Raw genomic sequence first — 23,654 nt, forward strand, 5'->3', positions numbered from 1 at the left:
GGGGTGGGAAGGATTTAGGGATATCATTTGTAGAATGGAGATTTCCTGGCTTTGTCGACAGGCAGCTTAAACGGCACCATGGGTGCCAAAAGTTGCCCGATGGTGGGTGATTTGATCTGATGCTGCATACTATTACAGAAGTCAGATCACTAATGCAGCAGCAGGCATCTACTTTTAATAAATGCCTCCTGCTGCCTTACCATACAGCACTCCCAGGGAAGCAGCAGTGATTGCAACTTAAACCGCACCTGAGTGACCCTCACAATGTAGATACCACTGTGGCCATCTTGCATGCAACTGTGAATTGGCCTCAATAAATGAAAGTAACTGAAAGGTAATAGATATAAAGAACTATGACCTACCTCTGGTCTTCTTTTTCCTCCTGATTGATGCCCTCACAATATCAACCCCACCTACTTGACCCCAGGGACGTGTGGTCCTTACATCATTAAACCAATCCCCAGAAAATCGTTTAAGTTCACGAGGATCTGAAAGAGATGTCCGTAGCTTCCTGCAATAAAAGTAAGAAATAAACCATTTATTAATTTCTTACATTTACCTACAATTAAAATGTAAAGACCAGATTGAGGGGAGTATGCAATCTGGGATCACAGCTGTCGATCTCTGCTGACAGCCATGATCCTGGCCCGTTTGTGGTCAGATCGATCGCATAACGACAGACAGGATTCAATGTCCCATCTGCCGATGGGCGCAAAGGTGGAGTGGCCGCGAAATAGCCCGTGGATTGTCGATCTTTCAGGTCACACCTAATTACTGGGTTCATGCCGGTTTGTTGGCAGTTCGACCCGTTAATAGGTGCTGTGAGGAGACCTGGAAAACATGCACTGTGTGGGGTCCTGAGGATGACTTTTAAATCCTGTGGTCTAGACCTGGGGTAGCCAACTCTAGTCCTCGAGAGCTACCAACAGTTAATGTTTTCCAGATCTCCTCACAGAATTACAAGTGAAGTAATTAGCTCCACCTGTGGATCTTTGAAAATGTTCCAGCTAGTAATGAGTGCACCTGTGCAGCAGCTAGGTTGTCTGGAAAATGTGAACTGTTGGTAGCTCTCGAGGACCTTAGTTGGCCAACAGTGGTCTAGACTGACTGAATGTCTATAGAAAATCGCATTCTGTCCAGAACATCTTTGCATTCTCTAAATATAAAATGCATATGCGGCAGGCTTACCTACTCTATCACATTCAGCGGGAGGCTCCCAACTTTTGCATGAGCCTCCCGCTGCCCTGCAAACCCCCTCAGACCTCCCTTACCAGCTAAATTAGATAATCTAATCTCCATTTGTTCAAAACTTGATCTCCAATATCGGGAGCGACAGTCAGAGAAAAATCGGGAGATCGTGATAAAAAGGAGATTAATAAACAACCAACCAATCAGCTCTTGTCTGACATTTTTCAAACACAGTCTGTGACATGGCTGGCTGATTGGCTGACTGTTTATCGCTCTCCATTTTATATCTTTTTGAAGTTTAGTGTATCTGTCCCCCAATGCCTAAATGTAGCTCATTACTACAATGGGTAAAGCGTGGCAAAATGGGCATTTTCACAGTTCCAACAGAAACCTATTTTAGAGCAAAAGGAAGGGGCCAAAGCTCAAATTAGCAGTTTTTGGAGGACATATGTTTGGGCTTAATAAATAGTCCCATCGCTTTATATTTATTATATGCAAGTAGTTTCCAAGCAGGGCCTGAAGCAATTTAATTGAGAGGTAAAACTAGCTTACAGTATCAATTAAAGCCACTACTTCAACATCAAATATGGAATGATTCTCTCAAACGTACAGTGGCTGTAAGATCAAACTAGTTCTGCCTGAGGCTGAGCCTTTAATTCTGTTTACTTTGCTATACAGTACTTTTAACGCAGTGCAGTCTGAAAAGTCTCAGCCTGAAAAGACAAAATAACCTCAATAATCCATTACTGATTCCATGCACTCATCCATTGTGGCCCTGACTACATTTCTGTCCTGATCTTGAGCCTGTCATATAATCATTGCTGTCCTGACAGGACATTGCATCATCAATGAAAGGGGGTTATTTATTTATTATCATTTTCTTATATAGCGCACACATATTCCACAGCACTTCACAGAGAATATTTGAACATTCACAACAGTTCCCAGTGGAGCTTACAGTCTATATTCCCTACCACATGTACACGGACACACACAGACATTCTAGGGTTAAATTTTTTGCTAGGAGTATATTTTTGGAATGTGGGGGAAACCGGAGTACCCAGAGGAAACCCACACAGGTACGGGGAGAATATACAAACTCGGCACAGTTAGGGCCATGGTGGAAATGGAACCCATGACCTCAGCGCTGTGAGGCAGTAATGCTAACCATTACACCATCCGTACCGACCACATATTGCACACTGTCGAATACGACCATATATAGGTTTTAGTATGTAGCATTTATACAACCAACATAGGTCAATCGGACCCTATACTACAGGTAATGTCATGTGTAGGGGTGCTCTCATGAGTCAAAACAGGCAGTATTGCCAAACTACAAAGGAAGACTCTAGTGTTTGGGCACTCCTACATATAACTAAAGAAATGTTTATTTGTATGCATTGAATTAAAGTATCAATCTTTTTGTTAGACCAATCGGTAACGATACATAAACATGTATAGCGTGCTGAGCGATCTGAGCGATCTAGCATTGCTCAGAACGCCGCTTAGCATCTCCCCTCGGGTAGGCCCCTTAACCCTTACCTTCTAGAAGATAACAGCTAGAAAACAATTTGTTTCTATGGGCAACTTCTTTACTTCCAATAACCCACACATTAGTATATAATACATGCCCCAATGGGAGGGGGCATGGCCACGTCTCAGTAAAAAAACTGAGGGCGACGATGTCCTAAACAAGCAGGCAGGCAGTAGAGTGCGGTTGGAATCCCTCAAAGAGAGAGAGGACAGGAGAGGACAGGATGCTGCTGCAGCTGCCTCTCTCCCCAGGTCAGCATACAGCACTGAGCAGCATGTGCTGGGATAGGGAGAGAGGCTGCTGCAGAGGCAGTTAGCTCTCTCTCTCCCTGTGGCCACACCTTTCCAATGGGACATATTGATAGTGGGCCCCGGCCCAGTTAGAGAGTACCTGTCCCCTTCTAGATGTCACTGGTTATACACAAAATGGAACACTTCTTACATATCAACAGTTTTCTGTGTTATGTGTTTTTGAATTTGAATGGAATGTAATAAACATTGTGTTAACTGTTAATTTTTAAGACGTACCCCAGCAAAAATACTTTTGTTCTCTCTCTCTATGCTATTAAATATTAAAACCACCCAAGACATTACCTTGGTCTGAAAAGGGATGGGTTCTTGAGGATTGGAGGCGAAGCTATGCAGCACCCCATTCACATCACTGTAGCACTGCTATGTTTCCCCCAACTGCTACTGAATGTGGGACAGTTGGGAGGTATGTAATAATTCTAATTGTGTATGACCATTCTTTCCTTTTAGATAAACTCATATATACTGTATATTGTGCAGTAGTTGAGCAATATGCACTGTCCCACTTTAGCTGCAAGATATGTCACTGCACTGATTCTCACCACACACTGCTTTACTGTAAGCATTATGGTCTCTTTTCTAAGTCCACTATAATTATGCAGATCTATTGCCTTTCACCCTTTCATTAACATAAAGGTGGGTACATACTTGCCAAAGTCAGGCCTTTCATTGTGCATGTCATAGATAGCACCTTCCCAATGCATGGCCAACAGGGGATGTCGTTAGCAACCTGCAGAAGCTTGTATATTATGGGTACCCACTATATGATGGAACAAAGTAACCCCTTATATTATATTATTATAATGTACAGCAATGAAAATGATTCATATTTAAATGTGGTCACTGCTCATTTCCTTCCTGCGCACTTTTTAAATTAAAATGAATAGAATGAGAACAGGTCATAAGGAATCCATTGACAAACTGCTGTTCAGTAAAACCCTGTTCAATAGCATTTAAAAAAATGTTTGTAAACATACTGCAAGCATTTCTTTATCACTTACCTCACCCGCTGTTCATCTTTCTCCTTTAGCTCTGTGTCCCGCTCTAGAACCTGAATGATGACTCTTTGCTCCTCCCCTGTCAAGAAACTGAGATCCAGAAGGTCCCCACTCTCGTCCATTTCCATGCTTTGCCCACATTGGTACCCCCACCAGATAGGGGCACAAGTCACATACACAGGTGAAGATTCTGAGTAGATATCCTTCAGTATAACCACTTATCTAGAGAAGATAAGACAGGAATGGACATGTGTTGTATGGCACATTAAGCATAGAATAGTATGACAGTAACCATTATATTACCTGTACATGGTGCAAAAGATTAGCCTAGAAACAAGTGTATTACACTTCTATCCAACCCTACATAGCCTGCTAAAGCGTCGACACCCTCTCTCTGAACTCTGGAAATATGAGAAGGCCCCTAAATAACGCTATCTGCTGATCTCCGATGTGGGGGCAGGGCTAAAGTGTCATAACGCGTAATTTGGGCTTAATGACATCACACTCAAGCCCCCCCCCCCCCCGAAGTCCTACTGAAAGTCTCTTCTCCGGGCTTCTCCCGGAGAGGAGACTACAAAAGTTCAGCAACCCTGAAATATCCTAAAGTGCTCCCAAACTCGCTTAACAGTGGGTGTGGCACCCCACAGCTGTGGACTTACATCTCCCAGCATGTCAGTGAATGGAAATCACTGGAAATATTAAGCTTACACCATATGGACTTTGCCACACAAACTGCATGGACAACAGGGGTTAACTAAGCGAAGGACAATACATTGTTGCAAGCTACTAGCTCCAGAGGCTCACCTGATTGGAGGGCCAGGAACATTACTCCCTGGTTATAGAATCTTGACCTGGTTGAGAAGTGGGGATACCCAGGGTGGGGAAAAGAGGCAGTGAGGAGTGCTACAGTCAAGTGCAGAGCCAGTGAAGAGATCCAGTGTGGCTGCTCTGGAATATGGAGAGTGCTAGCTAGCCAGAAGGGACAGCCACAGAGACAGAGGCTACAGATTCCAGCAGCCTGGTGTGTGTGCAGTGGCATAACTATACATTTTGCACCCCCCCTGCCGAAATGTTTGTGGTGGCCCAATCTGACAATCGATCTGTAGATGTATGGTCACCTTTAGATTTGTGTGAGTTATTTTGTTTCTGTGCAAGGTAAATACCGGCTGCATTATTTTTACACTGCAATTTAGATTTCAGTTTCAACACACCCCACCCAAATGTAACTCTCTCAGCACGTTACATCTGCCCCGCCTGCAATTCAGCATTTGTTTTGACCATTATGAGAACAAATTTGTACTGCGATCAAGTCTGATTAAGGGCAATTATGTAGTGTTATATTTCACACAGTGTCACTGAAATTCCATTTAGAGTATTTGTGCTTCTTCTATTATAAACACGTCATAGTTCAGGCGGGAGAAAAAATCCCTAATAATAATAATAATAAAACACACAATATTCACAATTGTGACCATGAAAATGGGTCAATTATTAGGGATTTTTTCTCCCGCCAAAGTCAGTCACTTTGCACTAGGACAAGCTCGTACTCTCTTTTACGAAGCTAAAGTATATTAATAAACCACTCTAAGACATCATGACATAATTATAACTAGATCGGAGCATCTTCATAGGTTTCGTTATTTTCACCTAAAAAGTGAAACTTTAGGCCTCTTGCCAGAACAGAAGATGTTGACTCAGATCAAAAAGCTTTTGCACATTTCTTATTCAGGTCAAGTCACAACTTTTCCACACTAGCCGATTTTGACTTTCTCAATTTCAGTTTTTTCACTCCGCCCTAATTGGCATCCCTCCCGCATCAATGCACTCATCCCAGGACCCAGCTGTCAGAAGCTGACTGTCTCCTTCATTCCGGCCATAGGTAGCAGTGCCCCCCCCCCTTCCACAGGCAAGTAGGGGCCACCGCTGTGGGTTAATAATATGGTATGGATTGTATCTGATATACCAACTAATAAACATTTATGCTAGTGTTCTGTACTCTATTTGTGCTAAATGTAACCAGCAAGGCTAAAGCTGTTATTTTACATTTATTGACCAGTAATGCTCACACAATATCACTGCTCCTACTGATGCTTCAGATGTCCACAGTATAAGCCGTAATAACAAAGGGAAAACGCTGTACACTTTATATCAATGCATCAAGTTTTACATGCTACGTATGTGACTGCTAAAGATCCCTTCCTTTTATAGAAGCAACTTGTATCTTAGGTTAAAGATCATCAGTACCAGAGGGGTAATGAGGCTAGGGAGTTTACCTGTGAACTGGGGTGTGCACTTCAGCTCGGAACTCTTATAGCACCCCACCCATAAAGAAAATAGTGACTGAGAAAGAGAAGGGTAATGTGGTTGCTGCCTTTACGTAGCATAAAGAGGAGAGTTATCTCACAGGTCTTGTTACCTCTAAATACAGTAAGGCAGGAGACTTCCCCTTTGTAAGTGCACGGCTACCTTAGAACTCTATACAGTAGTCATTATTCCTAGGTCAATTTTTTAGAACCTTTGATTTATCCGATATGTCACGAAAGTCACACCCTCACTGCATTAGACAGCTTCAGCACCTTGAGAACACTTACACAAGTTTGTTTTTTCTATACAAATGTTGGCAGAGCAACAGTTCTGCTCAATAAAAATGTTTTTTAAGATAATAAAGAAAATGAAACAAAAACAGGCCAGACTTATCCCACGACATTAATTATATAATGTAGTTATGTCTGTAAGAAATTGCATCACTTGCATGGCTGTATGAAAGAAGAAACAATACTGCATTAGAGCACTGATATTTGAATGTATGGTTTGGTTGCTGAGACAAACAAGTTATTTACCTTAAGCACTTCTATATAAATCTCCCTATTCTGATAGTCATGTGTGATCACCAAAACAACTGGACTGTCCCATTGACTGCGGAACAGTTGGGAAGTATGCATAATATGGGCTACAGAAGCAGAAGACCTGTCCATTGTAAATCCGAATCCGAGTAAATTCCTCCACTTTCTTCAGGAACCCATTGAACAGTAAATATTTGGAAATTGGGCATTAGGGCTGAAGAAACACATTTTCTGTTACATAATGCAGATGGTGGAGTTATGATACAAAGAAAACAGCACAAAAGCATGGATCCTTATGGAACCACTACAATCAAACCATGGATCATATGGGTTAATATCAAGTGATCCTGATAATATGGCCACTCAATGTATAAAAGTGTCAAAATACAAATGAAGAATAAAAAAATGGAAAATGTACAAACACCCCCCCCCCCATATAATTATACAATACCAAAAACAGCACAAAAGCATGGATCCTTCTGGAACCACTACAATCAAACCATGGATCATATGGGTTAATATCAAGTGATCCTGATAATATGGCCACTCAATGTATAAAAGTGTCAAAATACAAATGAAGAGTAAAAAAATGGAAAATGTACAAACACCCCCCCCATATAATTATACAATACCAATGAGTAAAATGTACGTAATTCACTGTGCACATCCATAGTTATGCAGAATACCACTGGTCAGTGACAGATCAAAATTTAAATAGGGGAGCAACTCAACTGTCAGGGAGTCAATTTGGGATGGCAGTTGCTGTACCCTTATTTGAATTGGTACTTGTGTAGTTTCACGGCGCGGTGTGGCGAGTGTGTCTGAGTCCGCTTGCGGGGCTCGCTTCGCTCACCCACGCTGCGGGCTCGGTGGCTCGCTACGCTCGCCACGCTACTTAAAATCAACTCCATGCCAACATGGATAGTGGAGGTATGAACTATCCATGTTGGCATGGAGTTAAGTTACTTTTTTGGACATATTCGTGGCGAGCGTACACCCGGAAGTAGCACGGCGCCATGCTGGCGCCGTGAAACTACACAAGTACCTTTGAATTTTGCACTACGCTGCAGCCTCAACTCTAGAGCCTCCCCTGCCACTGGTACCACCTTGAATAAACACGGACAATTTCCCTCATGTATAATATATAATAGAATGACTGTTTGCCTATTCTCTGCATCACATGAGATTAATCTCCCCACACTGCTCAGTCACCATTTTACATATGTACATTCATAAACAGTGTTGGATCAAGGAAAATATGGCAGAGGGTGGAAAAGCACAATATTTTATTTGTTTTGCTTTGGGGGGGAGGGGGGGAGTTGTGGCCAAGTTTGTAAGGGGATATCCACAAGTCTGCTGTGAATATAGGGTCTGCCCGCAGCAGCGTTGCACTACTGCAGGGAGTAAGGTCCTTCGCAGCTCATCACATTGACGGTTGAAAGTTGTGATAATTTAAAACAGAACACTTCACTTGCTACATTTGAATAATGTTGATTTTTTTTTGTAAATAGCTAAAACGATATTGTAACAATAGAGATAAAACTAAATTAATGCAGTAAGAAAAAGTTTCCCTCTGTACCTCTAATACAACCATCATGTGTGACATACTGCTATACAAAACACAGACAATCTCAGTGACCAACATACAAACACAGAGTATTCCAGTGACCGCCATATCGCACATGAGCATCCCAGTGGCTGCCATACTGCACAGACAGCATCTATGTGACCAACAAATCGCAGACAGCATCCAAGCAATTGCTATATTGCACAGACAGCTTTCCAGTGACCACTATATCACACAGACAGCAGCTCAGTATCTTTCAAACAGTACAGACAGCATCCTAGTCACCTCCATAAAGCACACAGACTTACATTTACCACCATTATTCTATTTTTAACAGTAATGTCACTTAATCAACTTCACTACTTGAAAATTCTACAAGCTGCAAAAATGTTTTACTTTTTCTTTGTCAGAAACTTGAAAACTGAAATAGATGTGCCAGCAGCCCAGCACTGTCACAATCCCATCTGAAACAGTAATACAGTATTATTAATACTGTAATAATAATTTGTCTTTGGGCAGCATGTTAAGAGAGTGATTAGCTCTCTCATCATAGTGCAGAGACATAGGTTACATTGCAACCAAGGAACTATTCCTGTGAGATGGATGTTCTTCTGTTTTATTAGTTTGTGCCAGTTCCCTCCTGCACTCTTATACCAACCAGTATGTTAATTGGCTTTGAGCAAATTGACCCTAGTACAGAGGCAGGGCAGGTTCCTTAGCAAAATAAAATGGAAAGCACTGCAATAGTGACCCCTGCAGTGCCGATTATATAACTGAGTGGTGCATGGCAGGGAATTTATACCGTAAGTTCCAGGGAAGGAGCTAAGGGGGGGGGATTCTGTGTGGGATCCAATCCCATGGTTGACCGTGAGTATGTCAACAGTCATAATGTTGACACAACAATGTCAATACTTGAATGTCACCATGGATCAACATGTTTACACTCAGGCACCACGTTGAAATGCTCAGATGTGGACAAGTTCACAATGCCATCATGTGCAATGTTGCAATTATCGGAATGCCAATGATTAGGGTTAGGCCCTGCCGGGAGATTTCGGATTAGGCTATGGGGTGATGGTTAGTAATAAGGAAAATGAAATCACTTGAACTGCCGCTTGGCACAGGTCACTGCCGTAAGTGCTGGTCACAAATAGTGCTTGGACCCGGAATAATACCCTTTAAGTCCCCCATACACTAGGCTGAATGTCCTAAAGATAATTTGGAGGCATGGAGAGAGCACCTCTCATGTCCGCCGCTTCCATGCTCTGCAGATAAGTGTGTTCCAGCTGTGCGGCACCGCTGGCACACACCTACAGACCTGATAAGAGGCCAGGTAAACGGTCATCTTTTCAGCCACCGTTTATGCTACGGAATTTACGTAGCACAAATGTCCCCTCGTGATCTCGCTTCACTCGCCACAATTTTACTAAAGGTAATAGATGGTGGTGGGGTGGACAAAGGAGGGTGGCATGGACACAGGAGGGTGGGATAGTTCCTCGTCGAAAATCCTTGCGTAGCGGCTAACGTAACTGGCCACAAAAATGAAGTACTGCTAGATGCACTAACCTTCAAAAGTGATAAATAACCAACCAATCAGCTCCTCTCTGCCATTTTTCTGTGACATGGCAATTAGGAGCTGATTGGTTGGTTGTTACTAACTCTCCATTTTATCACTTTTGAAGGTTAGTGCATCTGGCCCCCTCGATGTGCTTCTATTGGCTGTACATACAATTTATCTTATTTGTAACATGTCCGACTTCGGTCCGATGCTCACAGTACCGCGCATCATATTTGAGACGATTTCACCAGATTTCTTGGCCCGTTCCACTGGAATCAGGTTAAATCAGGCCCAAATTGCATAGTGTATAGTGTATGGGGGCCTTAAGTTTCAGAATCCACCAGGTGAGCAGCTGTTGATATAATGCATATTGATAAATGCATGTGAACCTAACAACCACACTCCATTAAATGTCGGTCTTAGTGGTGAGTTGTGGTGGTGGATATTTGTCTATTAAAGTAATTCAGTAATCCAAAAAGCAGCTGTCCCCACAATCAATAACATTGCTGCAGAACTTAAGTAACAGTGATACTTAGGGTATGGGTCATTGGGTCAACATGCATTGTGACTACCACAGAAGGTCGACAAGGCTTAGATACGTTCACTAAGTTGACCCTATTTAGGTCCACAGGGCTAAGGACGACAACTGAAATAGGTGGCCTTGGCTAATGTCGATTGTGAAAAGATCAACATGAGTTTAAAAAAAAATTAGTCGACATGGCTTGGTGCACTCGGCACACTATTATATTCTCTTACCATGCCGTAGTGGATGGTATGGCATGAAATACGGTCTGTCGGCACATGTCGGCTCCAAAACAAAAGTGAAAAACAGATGTCGACATTGTGACCGTCAACCTTCCCATTGTCAACCTTCTAACCATGTTGACCTTAGCCATGTCGACATATTTCAGGTGTCGATCTATGCCCTGTTGATCCTATGCATGTCAACCTAAATAGGGTTGACCTAGTGACCGTATCGGGATATTTATCAGTCAGGCAATATGTGCCCTAACTTCAGCTGCATTGCACTCAGTAAGTGATTCTAACTGACTTGCTAGGCAGTGAGCCTCGTAAGAATATTATGGTGTGCCTTGGTTTTTGGGGTGCTGCAGAAATGGAGGACAAGTCCAATCCAAGGTAATCCAACAGTAAATAAACTCTGCACTCTCCTGATGGAAATATACTGTGTAATAAATTAAGGATGAAGACAATATGTTAATTAAATTTAACTTTTATTTATACTAATGATTTCTTCATAAATTGTCTGTGATCTTAAAGATCTATGACAAGTCCTGCACAGTCTGCTACGGTCACCTGTATCTGACCATAGGTTCCAGGTCAGGACCCTATGGTAAGGGGAGTTCCTCAAAGATATCCACAGCACAGACTGATACTGCACTGGACTTGTCATAGATCTTTCAGATCACAGATTTACACAGAGTGATAAATAGCCAGCCAATCAGCTCCTACTTTCCATGTCACATACTGTGTTTGAAAAATGTCAGGCAGGAGCTGATTGGTTGGTTATCACTTCTGAAGCTTAGTGCATCTGGCCGACATAGAGGTGGAGGAGAGAGTGATAGCAAGAGCCTAGGGGGGAGGGGAGATTGGAGAAAACAGAGGGAGTGAGAGAGAGAGAGAGGCAGGGGGATTGAAAGAGGTGGGCGAGAGGTGAGAGCTGGTAAAGCGAGGAGGGGGATCAGTGGTTTCAAAGAGTTTACAAGGCAGCATCACGTTTTATCTTCCCTAGCCATGCAGTCACTAGGTCAATACATGAAATAGGTCGCCATGGTCATTAGATCGACATGAAAAAGGTCAACATGAGTTTTTCATTTATTTATTTTTTACAAAAAAAAAGGTGTTTTTTCATACTATCCAAGTGAGTGTAGCGAGGCACTGTGCCGGATGCATGGTGAGCGAAGCGAGGAGACGCGTTACTCTTATATGATGTCCATGTGTAGGTCGACATAGACACCAAAATAACCATGAAAAACTCACATTGACCATTTTCATGTCGATCTAATGACCATATCGACCTAATTTTATGTGTCGATCTAATGACTGACGACCTAAGTTCTGTTGACCCTATTACCCATACCCGTACTGAATAACAGCAGGATTTCCACAGGAGCAGATCATAAGATGCAGGGACGGTGCAAGCCTTCTCAGCACCCTAGGCAAAACTTCAACCTATTGCACCCCCCCCCCCCATACTGCCACCAATACACACTTTCCAACCCCTTAAGGCATACTTGCCTAACATTCCAGAGTGCCAGGGAGGCTCACAAAAATGTGGTGGTCCTACCAGCACCCCCAGGAATGTGGGCAAGTCCCCTGTTTTCCCAGGAGGCCTTCCTTTGCCAGCCACAATAGAGTACAACAAGGATCCTCATAGACATCAATGATTTTTTTGATAGGCATACTTTATGGCGCCCCCCCAGCTCCTGGCGTCCTAGGCAGCTGCCTAAAGCTGCCTAATGGTAGAGCCAGACCTGATAAGATGCAGCTACAACGGAGACATCATTGCACTGGCACGCACGGAGCAGCGGTCATACCATCACACCTGCACGTGCCTGTACCATCATGGCCACGAGAAAGACACAGAGGACAGGGTAAGATAGGGACAGTAAACAGCTGGCTACTTCCATCCCATATACATTGTCCCCAAAAGGGTGTAAACATTATACTAATTTTTTTCTCATAGTCTAAATTCCATCTCACCTTTTTTTTCTTTTTTACTTTTTATTTGCTCAAATATCCACTTCTACATTTAACCTCAGCGCTCTTTTAATTACCTCATCAACTATTCTTTCCATAAGAGCTGCTTAATTTAGCGCAATTTCCGTTACAAAACCAAAACTAAATTAGGGTAGTCAAGTAAACTTGGGACACTACTTAGGGGAAAAGAAAGAAAAAAATAGGAAAAAAGGAGAGGAGGGGAGGAATGTAGAGAGAAAAGGGAATTTTTCTCTTCTTTTTTTTTCTCTCCATCTTTGTATGGATACATTTCTTAATAAATCCCAATCCTCACAGCCACAGAGGTCATCAAATAGGAATATGGTAAAACCTAATAAGAACCTGGCGAAGCAGGGTATTAACCCACCCTCTCCTAATGTAACACCTTCCAAGATGGCTAGTGACCAGTCTATGGATGGATCTAAGCCTCTTAACAATGAGATGGTAAATTTTATTCTTAATACTATTATGCCAAAGATAGAGGAGAAATTTGAAACTCATGCCTAGGATTGATGAAAAATTACAGACTTTCTTACCTAAAATAGAAGAAAAATTTGATCAACTAATACCAAAACTTAACAAAAGGTTGGATAAATTACAGACCTCTATTGATTCAGCATTAGACCGCCTACGTATCTGACCACACTGATAGATTGGAGGCAGTGGAGCAGAGGGTTAGTGACATGGAAGATAATTTATTATGTGCTACAATCATCCTGTACATCCTGTAGTGCCTCATATCAGGTCTTAGCAGAAAAAGTAGATGATTTGGAAAATCGCCGTATACGGAATAACCTCCGCTTTATAGGTATTCCAGAACTGGTAAGAGGCCAAGTTTTAGCTGAGTACATAACTAAAAGATTTTTAGTAGCTCTTAATCTAGAGGAGGAAATGGAAACCCCAGTTATGGAAAGGGTTCACAGAGTGGGACCAGAGCGGGAGGGACCAGATGCGAGGCCTCACCCAGTTATAGCAAAGTTTCTGAACTACCGCGACAATCCTACAAGCTTTTAAACGTCAGAGAGATCTAACTTTAGATGAAAAGCGTATTCTTATTTTCCAGGATTTTTCAGTCGCGGTGGCACAGAAACGTAAAGAATTTTCCCCACTTTGCAAATACTTGGTAGAGAATAATAAACATTTTGCATTAATGTATCCAGCAAAGTTATAGATCACGGAAAGTGGGCGTACCTATGTGTTTGATAAAGTGGAAGATACACGTAACCATTTTTACAAGAAGAGGGGCCAAGTAGTGCATATGTTCGAAAACATACTTTAACACAAGGTACCCCAAGCAATGTTCCAACACACACACACACACACACACACAAGCTGGATCACCTCATAAAATAGGAGCTACATAGAGCGGTCTTTCCACTCGACTTTAGTCTTAAGTTTATCTTCTTTTTTTGGGGGGGGGGGGGGGGGGGGCGGTTAAGGATACTATTTCACAGAATTTCATTTTGGTAGATATAATTGAATGTATAATCTTAATCGAAGCTTTGATTAGGAGTATTCTAAATTTACTTTGTGTGATAAATACGCTAATACGTATTTTGACTAATGCGCCTGTTTCCAGGATAATCCTTGGAAACCGGTTATGTTTGATTTTGGAATGGAAAAAATGTGAAAATGTATTGAAGCAGATTTATTGGTTATGGAAATGTACATGTTATGTATTGCATAGTCCGGAGATTTATAGATTGGATTTGGTGGATGAGAATGCCCCTGCTTGCTGGGACGGGGGCAATGTCATTGATGGGGATTATTGGTTTAGGTTATTTTTTCCTTTGACGGGTGTGAGATGACCCCCTCTTCGTTTAATAAAGGAGGTGGCATATCATGCACCTCATGCTTGATCAAATTAACATCATGGAATGTAGGGGGATTGAACACACCTGTTAAACGTAAGAAGGTTTCCACTTCTCTTAAAAAGCATAAATCGGACATAGTATTTATCCAATAGATGCACTGGAAACAAGGGGAAGGAAGTTCTATGCAAGATATTTGGATTAATGAATGTGTATCTGCATGTCATCAATCTAAATCTCGAGGGGTAGCAATACTTTTTTCAAAACGATTATCAATATGGTTGCTGACCCTGAAGGTAGATTTTTATTGCTTGATGTCCAGATTTATAATGTGTATTATACTTTACTTAATTTATACGCCCCTAACAATGACAAGAAGGCCTTTTTCCAGAAAATGTCCCAGCTTTTATCTAGCAGACCCACATATGATTTAATTATAGGCAGATACTTTAATAGAGTTTCTGATCCTTTACTGGATAAATCCTCTTCACCCTTAAATTCGGCTAGGCGCCAATGGAATATCATCCCTGATATGCTTATAGAACATTGGAAATATAGGAGAACAAATAGTCTTAACTAGAGGTACAATACAGGGATGTCCACTATCCCCTTTACTTTTTAATCTGGCCCTTGATCCTATGCTTTGGGTATTACAGAATTGATCGTTATTCCAAGGGATTAAATTGGGTAATGAGGAATTGAAATGATCTGCTTTTGCACGCAACGTTTTGTTATTTATATCATCCCCTAGACAAACTTTAAGACCATTAATAGCCCGTATTGAGGAATTTGGAACTGCCTCAGGATTTGAAGTTATTTTTGGGAAATCAACAGCCCTCTATTTAAAACCAGGCTATATACCGCCTTCAGGGTATGTTGAAATACCCATCCAATGGGCTAAGAATAAGATCACTTACCTGGGTATCCAAATTCCAAAAGATATGGGCAAATTATATGATCTCAATATGAGTAATATTATTAACCGTATGAAAAAGGATATAGACAGTTGGAAACATTTAAAACTATCATATTTAGGCCGAGGTAATCTAGTTAAAATGGTTCTTTTTCCGAGACTCTTATATCCCCTTCAGTCGCTTCCGATTTTATTAACAAAACGAGAAATCATTAAGATCATGCGTATGTTCATATGGAATGGCAAAAGAGCGAGGATTGGCTTGATAAAGCTACAACAGACTAGATCAAATGGTGGTATTAACCTTCCTAATATATGACGCCCACTTGAGATACCTTCAGGACTGACTACATGGCAAGGACATGGAACTACTTTGGAAACTACTTTTCTTAATGGGGATAATTTAATAGTTGTTTTACATAGACATGATGGGGAACTACACCCCTTGATACGGAATAACCCATTACTTTTGACTACTCGCAGAGTTTGGCATTTGTTATGCCACAAACAGGTATTGAACCAATATACTTCTCTTCATCTCCCCCTGGTGTCTAATCCGCAGTTTCAGCAAGGCATGGCCCAAAATCCGTTTACTTTGTGGCAAAGACTGGGAATCACTAAAGTGGGCCATTTAATCAATATCATCTAACAAACCACTAACGATTACACAAGCGGTAGATAAGTTTCCATTTTTACAATCCTTTCCACTAGCATTTTACCAAGCTCAGCATTATGTGGCTGGTCTCGATAAGGTGCTAGCTCCTAAGGACTATACTAACCCATTGGATAAACTGTTGACATGAGAAAATAGCCCCTCTAAGTCGATATCTGCCCATTACTTATTGCTGCATAATCCCCTACAACATGAGGAGATACGTACCGGGATGGCGCAGTGGAGAGACCATATGCCTACGCTGACTACAAAAAAACTATTGAAAGCTTTAGAACCTTCCATAAAACTGGTGCCAGCTGCCTCATATGTAGGACTCTTTCTTAATGTGGTGCACAGAACATATTTGTCACCACATCGTTGGTATTTGATGGGATCACTTGCTAACCATTTATGTCTTTGATGTGGGACAAAGGATGCAGAGTTATATCACTGTATATGGAAATGTCCTGTGATAAGAGGTTTCTGGGTCCAGATATGGACATATACCACACAGTATTTAGTTTCGGCTTTAAGCCTGACTGCAGAATGGGCTATTTTGGAATTATGCCTGTATGTACACGTATAACACAGTGAGTATGTAAACTTCTAATTATTATATCAGCAATAGCTTAGAAATGCATCTTACAAAACTGGTTACAGCCTATAGCTCCTCCATTTTCTCTTTTTCAGGATAAATTACATTACGTATTTAAGATGGAGTGGTTAGAAGCATCTCTGAGAAAAGATATAGCTACTGGGAAATTGGTACTTGTTTCCTAGCACGGCCACAACGATCATGATCGTGGGCATCGTAAGGAAAAATCGGGGGCATCGCGGCCATCGCAAGCACTAAAAAATCGGGTGCGATGGCCGCGACGCGATGCCCGCGATTTCCCCATAGGGAACAATGTTAAATGCCTCAATTTAGCCGCGATGCCCCCGATTTCCCATAGGAAACAATGTTAAATGGGTCAATTTACCCAAATCATCATAGGGAACAATGTTAAATGGGCCATAAACCCCCCAAAACACCCCTGAACAGTGAAATGTCCCCCCAAAAGTATTTAACGCCACCCCACGATCAACGCGAACCCGAAGCGTGGCGAGCGCAGCGAGCCCGCGAGGGGCGGCGGTACGCGTCCTACCTGTGAAGCCCGCGAAGGGATGCGTTTACCTGTGAAGGTATCCGCGTCCGCTCGCCACGCTTCGGGCTCAGTGGCTCGCTGCGCTCACCACACTATTCTATTCTCAACTCCACGCCAACGTGGATAGTGGGGGTATGAAAAGGTCGGAGGACGCGTACCGCCGCCGCTCGCCACGCTTAGGGTTCGCGTTGATCGTGGGGGGTTTTGGGGGGACATTTCACTGTTCTGGGGTTTTTTGGGGGCTTTCTGGCCCATTTACCATTGATCCCTATGATGATTTGGTGAAATTGAGGTATTTAACATTGTTCCCTATGAGAAATCGGGGGCATCGCGGGTACATTGAGCCATTTAACATTGTTTCCTATGGGGAAATCGTAGGCATCGCGTCTGGACCATTTAAGCCTTTTTTAGCCGCATACGACGCGACCGACGCGATTTTGACTTTTTTCAATGGGAAAATCGGGGGCATCGCGTCGGTCGCGTCGTATACCACTAAAAATGACACCCGATGCCCGCGATTGTGGCCGTGCTAGGAAACAAGTACCGGGAAATTTTTCAAACACATGGGGAGGTTATATTAATATCCAACCCAATATTCTAAAAGATCAGGTTTGGAAATGCTTCCGGAACACACCTTGGTATGAAACACGTATGAATGCACAAGATCCACCGATCCTTTTTGGGTGAATATTAAATAATACCAATAGTGTAGAGCTTCAATTGGGATTATGAAACAATGGAGATATTGATTGGAAATGTATAACCGGACCCCTCATGCCATATAGTGATACATGATATTTCATTTTGGTTTTGTATATGGATTTTGGAATGCATGTAAAAAGTAACTAATGATTTGTTCTAATGTGCTTCAATAATATATATATATATATATATATATATATATATATATATATATATATATATATATATATATATATATATATATATATATATATATATATATATAAAAACTCAAATTGACCATTTTCATGTCGATCTAATGACCATATCAACCTAATGCATTTCAACCTAATTTTATGTGTCGATCTAATGACTGAGGACCTAAGTTCTGTCGACCTTATTACCCATACCCGTACAGAATAACAGCAGGATTTCCACAGGAGCAGATCATAAGATGCAACTACAATGGAGACATCATTGCACTGGCAGATTGGTAGTCAGAATTTGAGGTTCTGGGTAGGCTTTGAAAAGTGACAAAGATAGCCACGCCCATTTCTGAGGAATGGAAAGAATCCCGGCATTGCTGGGTCCTGTAAACATGGTGGTGACTCTGGTGAGAGCGGGCATTGCAAAGCTCTGTGTGGACCAAGTTCTTGCAATGGAGGAGAGCATGCCAAGGTGTCAAGATGATCGCTGCTTGATGACCGTGGGTCGCCCCGGACAGAAACCAGTTTTCCCGCTGAATGAAAATCGCGATGGAGTCCCTTGGACGCGTACCGCAGAGCAAGCTTAGGAGACACTTTAGTGGTAAAAACAGTATTTCCAATACTTTGGATCATGACACAAACAAGCAGGCTAATCATTATTCCAGGGGAAAAAGAAGTCCCTAGAAGCATTTTTCTCAAAGAAAAAGAAATTCCATGTACAGAAAAACCCCTTAAAGGGCATGCACACTGGGCGTTTTTGCCCAGTATGTATGAAGAGTGATCATGTGAAAGTCTCTAGCCGTAAAAGCGCTCATTGCATACACACTAAGTGATTAGCACCCAGCGGATTTCACAGTAGGAGACTGTAGCAAGTGGTTCACTCGGCTGGTTATATAGCCCGATGGACGATGGCAGCCAGCGACGATGCAGGAGTGCGCAGCAGCGCTCACTAGCTGGCCATACACACTAGCAGATTTTCAGCTCAAATGTGCCTAGGGCTGGGGTAGCCAACCCTAGTCCTCGAGAGCTACCAACAGTGCATGTTTTGCAGGTCTCCTCACAGAATCACAAGTGAGCTAATTAGCTCCATCTGTGGATCTTTTAAAATGTGTCAGTGATTAATGAGTGCAGCTGTGCAGTAGCTAGGTTGTCTGGAAAATGTGAACTGTTGGTAGCTCTCGAGGGCTAGGGTTGGCTACCACTGGCCAGTGGCGGATTCAGGGGGGGGGCACCCGGGCATGTGCCCCCCTGTCATTTATTTTGTAGCTGAGGACCAGGGCTTTCCAACAAGCCCAGCCCCGTGTCTCTAGCCCCCCGGGAACCGGAGATATCGCCTGGCAAACCTGTAACGTTTTTTTCCCATAGGATAATATGGGATCCGTCAATTCCGACCCCCACCCGGTTCCGACGGCTGCCAGTTCCCGCCCTGGCATCACAGAAGCTTGTGGTTGATATCATTCAATTTTAAATCGCTGGGCCTTCAATATGATACCAGGTCCAAATCGGTCAATCGGTTCCAGAGATATTGCGTGTAAACCAATTTTTTTATATTTGAAATGTAATTTCATGGCTGTTCATGATTTTGAGGGCAGATTACTCTGGAACCAAACGTTCCAGCTTCACTGGACCAAAATCATTCACAGCCCACTCAAAAGTTCTTCAATATAATACTTGTCTCATGTAAATGGGTCAGTTGGTTCCGAAGATATAGCCGGTTAAATGAGATAACTGGTTAAAGGGAGGAGGAGTGGTTTTCTCTCCCCCTCACACCAGAAAATGCAGGGACTAGGCTGGTGTAAAAGGGGCCAACCTGGGAATGCATTTTCTGGTGTGAAAGGGGTATTATTTCAAATAGCCAGGACCTGCAGTGCTCTGAATACAGCCAGGCTCTGCCACTGTCAGTGGCTATCACTTCTGCCTGGCAGCGGCTGTCCCCCATTTACCACGAGCATGTATTCCCCCTTGGCAATGAGCATGTAATCCCACATTGCAGTTTTCTTTAAATACCTGCGCACTGAAAGATTTTGATGGCGATGAGCTGCAATCACACTGCGGGATCTGACTATATCCCAAGGTACAATAACATATATTCTTTGGGGTTAGTGCTGCGCTCAATCTTATGTGCTGGTGTTAAATAAAATAAATAAATGATGAATGTAACACAGTGTTTTAATCTAAACACAAATTTTACTTGGAATTTAGTCCATTGATACAATGATGCACACAGTGTAGGAAATCTGTCACGCTGCGTGTACTGGCCTTGGCCTCTGTACACGCTCTGTGTGTGAGGTCTCACTGTGTGTGTGCTTACACGGTTCAATATGTCCAATCCTGGCTGCCCAAATTGCAGCGTTTATACAAGTCTCAGTCTCTGCCTATAATCTGTGTACGGCGTCCCGTTACACAGGTGTTATAGAAATACAAGTGAGTCTTCGGGTACCCCTTTAGATATATTCCGTTTTCTGCGGATTTTCGGAGGAGGGGGGGACTGGTGCAGCTTAGGCGGTAAGCTGAAACGCGTTGGAGACGAGGCAGTGCTGACGGCGGCGTTGCCACCCGATACACTGATCCCCGCAACTCCGAGTCCCTGCAGCGAACGGGTGTCAGCGACGTGTGACGCATTGAGTGCACTATCACTCACGCGGCACCTCTGCAAACCCTAGTAGCAGCAGTGAACCGGCACCCTAAGCTGCACCAGTCCCCCCCTCCTCCGAAAATCCGCAGAAAACGGAATATATCTAAAGGGGTACCCGAAGACTCACTTGTATTTCTATAACACCTGTGTAACGGGACGCCGTACACAGATTATAGGCAGAGACTGAGACTTGTATAAACGCTGCAATTTGGGCAGCCAGGATTGGACATATTGAACCGTGTAAGCACACACACAGTGAGACCTCACACACAGAGCGTGTACAGAGGCCAAGGCCAGTACACGCAGCGTGACAGATTTCCTACACTGTGTGCATCATTGTATCAATGGACTAAATTCCAAGTAAAATTTGTGTTTAGATTAAAACACTGTGTTACATTCATCATTTATTTATTTTATTTAACACCAGCACATAAGATTGAGCGCAGCACTAACCCCAAAGAATATATGTAATCCCACATGGCAACGAGCATGGAACCTCTGGCAATGAGCATGGAACCCTTGGCAATGAGCATGTAGAGAAGCAGCACTTCTCTGCTCTTATGTAGCATAATTTTTAATAGGCATTATGGTGTTTGGCATAACACATAATGGACATAATGGCGTGTAACTTAACGTGTAATGGACATTATGGTGTAAATGTTTAATGCGCGCCTATGGTAGACAATGTCCCTGTTTATGAAGTGTATTGTGAATTTTGGCTCAATCCATGTGGCATTATGAGAATTTTGGCTCAATCCGTGTGGCATTATGTGAATTTTTTCCCAATCTGTGTGGCATTATGTAAATTTTGGCTCAATTCGTGTGGCATTATGTAAATGTTGGCTCAATCCGTGTGGCATTATGTGAATTTTGGCTCAATCCATGTGGCATTATGTGAATTTTGGCTTAATCCGTGTGGCATTATGTGAATTTTGACACAATCCTTGTGGCATTATGTCAATTTTGGCTCATTCCATTTGGCATCATGTGTAAGGGGCAAGTATAATGGGGTCTAGTATTTTGTTGCATAATGTGTAGAAGTTGTATATGGTGTTGACACGCCCCCTGTTGAGTGGCCACACACCCTTTTCTGGAGCGCGCTTTTGGCGCGCGCACAACTACATCCTTCACTTTTGTCGCCATGGTGGGCCTGCGTACTTTAAATGCCAGGGCCTATTTTTAATTCCATTCCCACCCTCTCCTGCCGCTCTCTTAGCATGTACACTGGCACCACTAACACCGCCCCTCCCCTACCCAAACCCTTTTTTATCATGGTGCCCCCCCTGTCATTTTATCCTGGATCCGCCCCTGCCACTGGCCTAGGGTGTATGGGCCTTTATAGTTGTATTATCTGTATAGATTTGTGACAGAAACCATAGATGTCTAAGATGAACCTTGTGTGAACCTGCTCTCAAAAATGAACTTGAACTAGAGTGGAACAAGCAGCCTTCAGCAATCCTAAGGGCCCAATTCAGATTTGCTCGGGCTGATTGCGGCCCCATTTTGATGGTGGGGGGTCTGCCCATGCGCTTATTTGCACATGTGCAGACCCCCAGTGCGAACACCTTTGGCGAGTTTGTCGGGGCGTTTGTTCATCAGGGCAGCACTCACAAACTCTCTAGCAAGTGGGTCTGAATTGGGCCCTAAATTCACACAAAAGAGTTTGGCTGATGATGGCATAGGCCTCGACAAACAGCGATGTCAAAATATACAACAGTTACCGGATGAATTTGAAGCTGCCTTAACTTTCGGATGCATTGCTGCATTTCACAACATTCACTTTATTTAGGGCAATTTATCACCTGACGGTGCATGAAAATGATGGTGTTTTAGTTCATTATTTGAGCAATGAGCGGTTGCATATCAAGACGCTGTCTGCCATCTGTGTTCCGAACACAAGTAAACACACAAGCAATAGGGTCCACACACTAAAAAAGTATATAATATTTGGGTGCAACATGTTGGGAAAGACTAGGCACATTTTCTGTTGCAGACAGTGAAGAATTGGGGGGGTCAAATGATTAGGTCAAATAACAACTAACAAATACAAATATTTGTGTTATAAGAATGCAGAAAACAATATTCTACCCCACCCCCTCCTACACACACACACACACACACACACACACACACACAAACATTCGCACATACACAAACACAGACACACTCGATTTGTTTGCCCTGAACACAGTAAAGGAATGCCTTCCACCTGTTAGCGTATCACATAAACAGGAAAAGGGTTCGCTCAAGCTGTCAATATCAGACACACATAGCCATAGGCAATCAAGAATGTTCCTGCACAAGAAGCCAAAGAACATGAGTCAAAAGTAAAAGAACATGATTTTGGTATTCTTGAAGTGTCGAGGTAATGTTATTGATTGTGGAGACAAACGAATCATTATAGTTACTATTCCCAAAATATAGGATTCAGACAAGCAATACAGTATGCGATGACAAGCTCTCCTCTATAAATCCAGCCTGTTCTGCTTTGTCCCTACCTTTGTTTGCAGATTTCCATTAGAGTTCCTTACCTGTGTGCGACTGCACAGATCCTGTCCAGGTGTACAAGCAATTTGTGTATTGGCTCAGGTATGTGAGTGTGCATACAGAAGGCATAGCACTGAGTCACTGCAGAACACTCCACCCACCAGGTAGACACACCTCTCACTGAGGGTTTGCATAGATCAGATACAAAATACTATTAACTAGTTTGTGTGCACCGGCAGAGTGCTGATTTCCAGGCACAGTCAATACTTTTATTTGAAGTTCTTCGAAACATAACTTCTTGAGAATGTTTGACATTTGATTTGATTTGTGCATTTTCTTTCTACGCATTTTGTATATTGTTAGGGTTCACTAAGTATTTACATAATTAT

The 23,654-nt window shown here is 42.6% G+C and overlaps 1 protein-coding gene across 3 annotated transcripts in view; it reads right to left on the reverse strand.

Annotated features, from left to right (window-relative positions):
• The window catches only part of SYTL1 (synaptotagmin like 1), a 51,735-nt gene extending 28,283 nt beyond the window's left edge, over window positions 1-23,452 (reverse strand). For 2 of the 3 annotated variants that reach the window (XR_014470408.1, XM_083173317.1), the window contains exons 1-3: window positions 23,310-23,452; window positions 4,035-4,253; window positions 363-511 (exon numbers count right to left, since the gene is read on the reverse strand). Coding sequence is in view for 1 of the 3 variants with exons in the window: in XM_083173317.1 (XP_083029443.1) it covers window positions 363-511; window positions 4,035-4,159 (274 nt within the window). In the remaining 2 variants the exon portion in view is untranslated. Of the gene's footprint in view, window positions 1-362; window positions 512-4,034; window positions 4,254-23,276 lie in introns of all 3 variants that reach the window. The other variant, XR_014470409.1, reaches the window with a different exon arrangement.
• Between the last annotated feature and the right edge of the window lie 202 nt (window positions 23,453-23,654).

The sequence above is a fragment of the Crinia signifera genome, chromosome 2, assembly GCF_055691185.1.
Source record: "Crinia signifera chromosome 2, ASM5569118v1, whole genome shotgun sequence".
NCBI classification, from domain to species: Eukaryota; Metazoa; Chordata; class Amphibia; order Anura; family Myobatrachidae; genus Crinia; species Crinia signifera.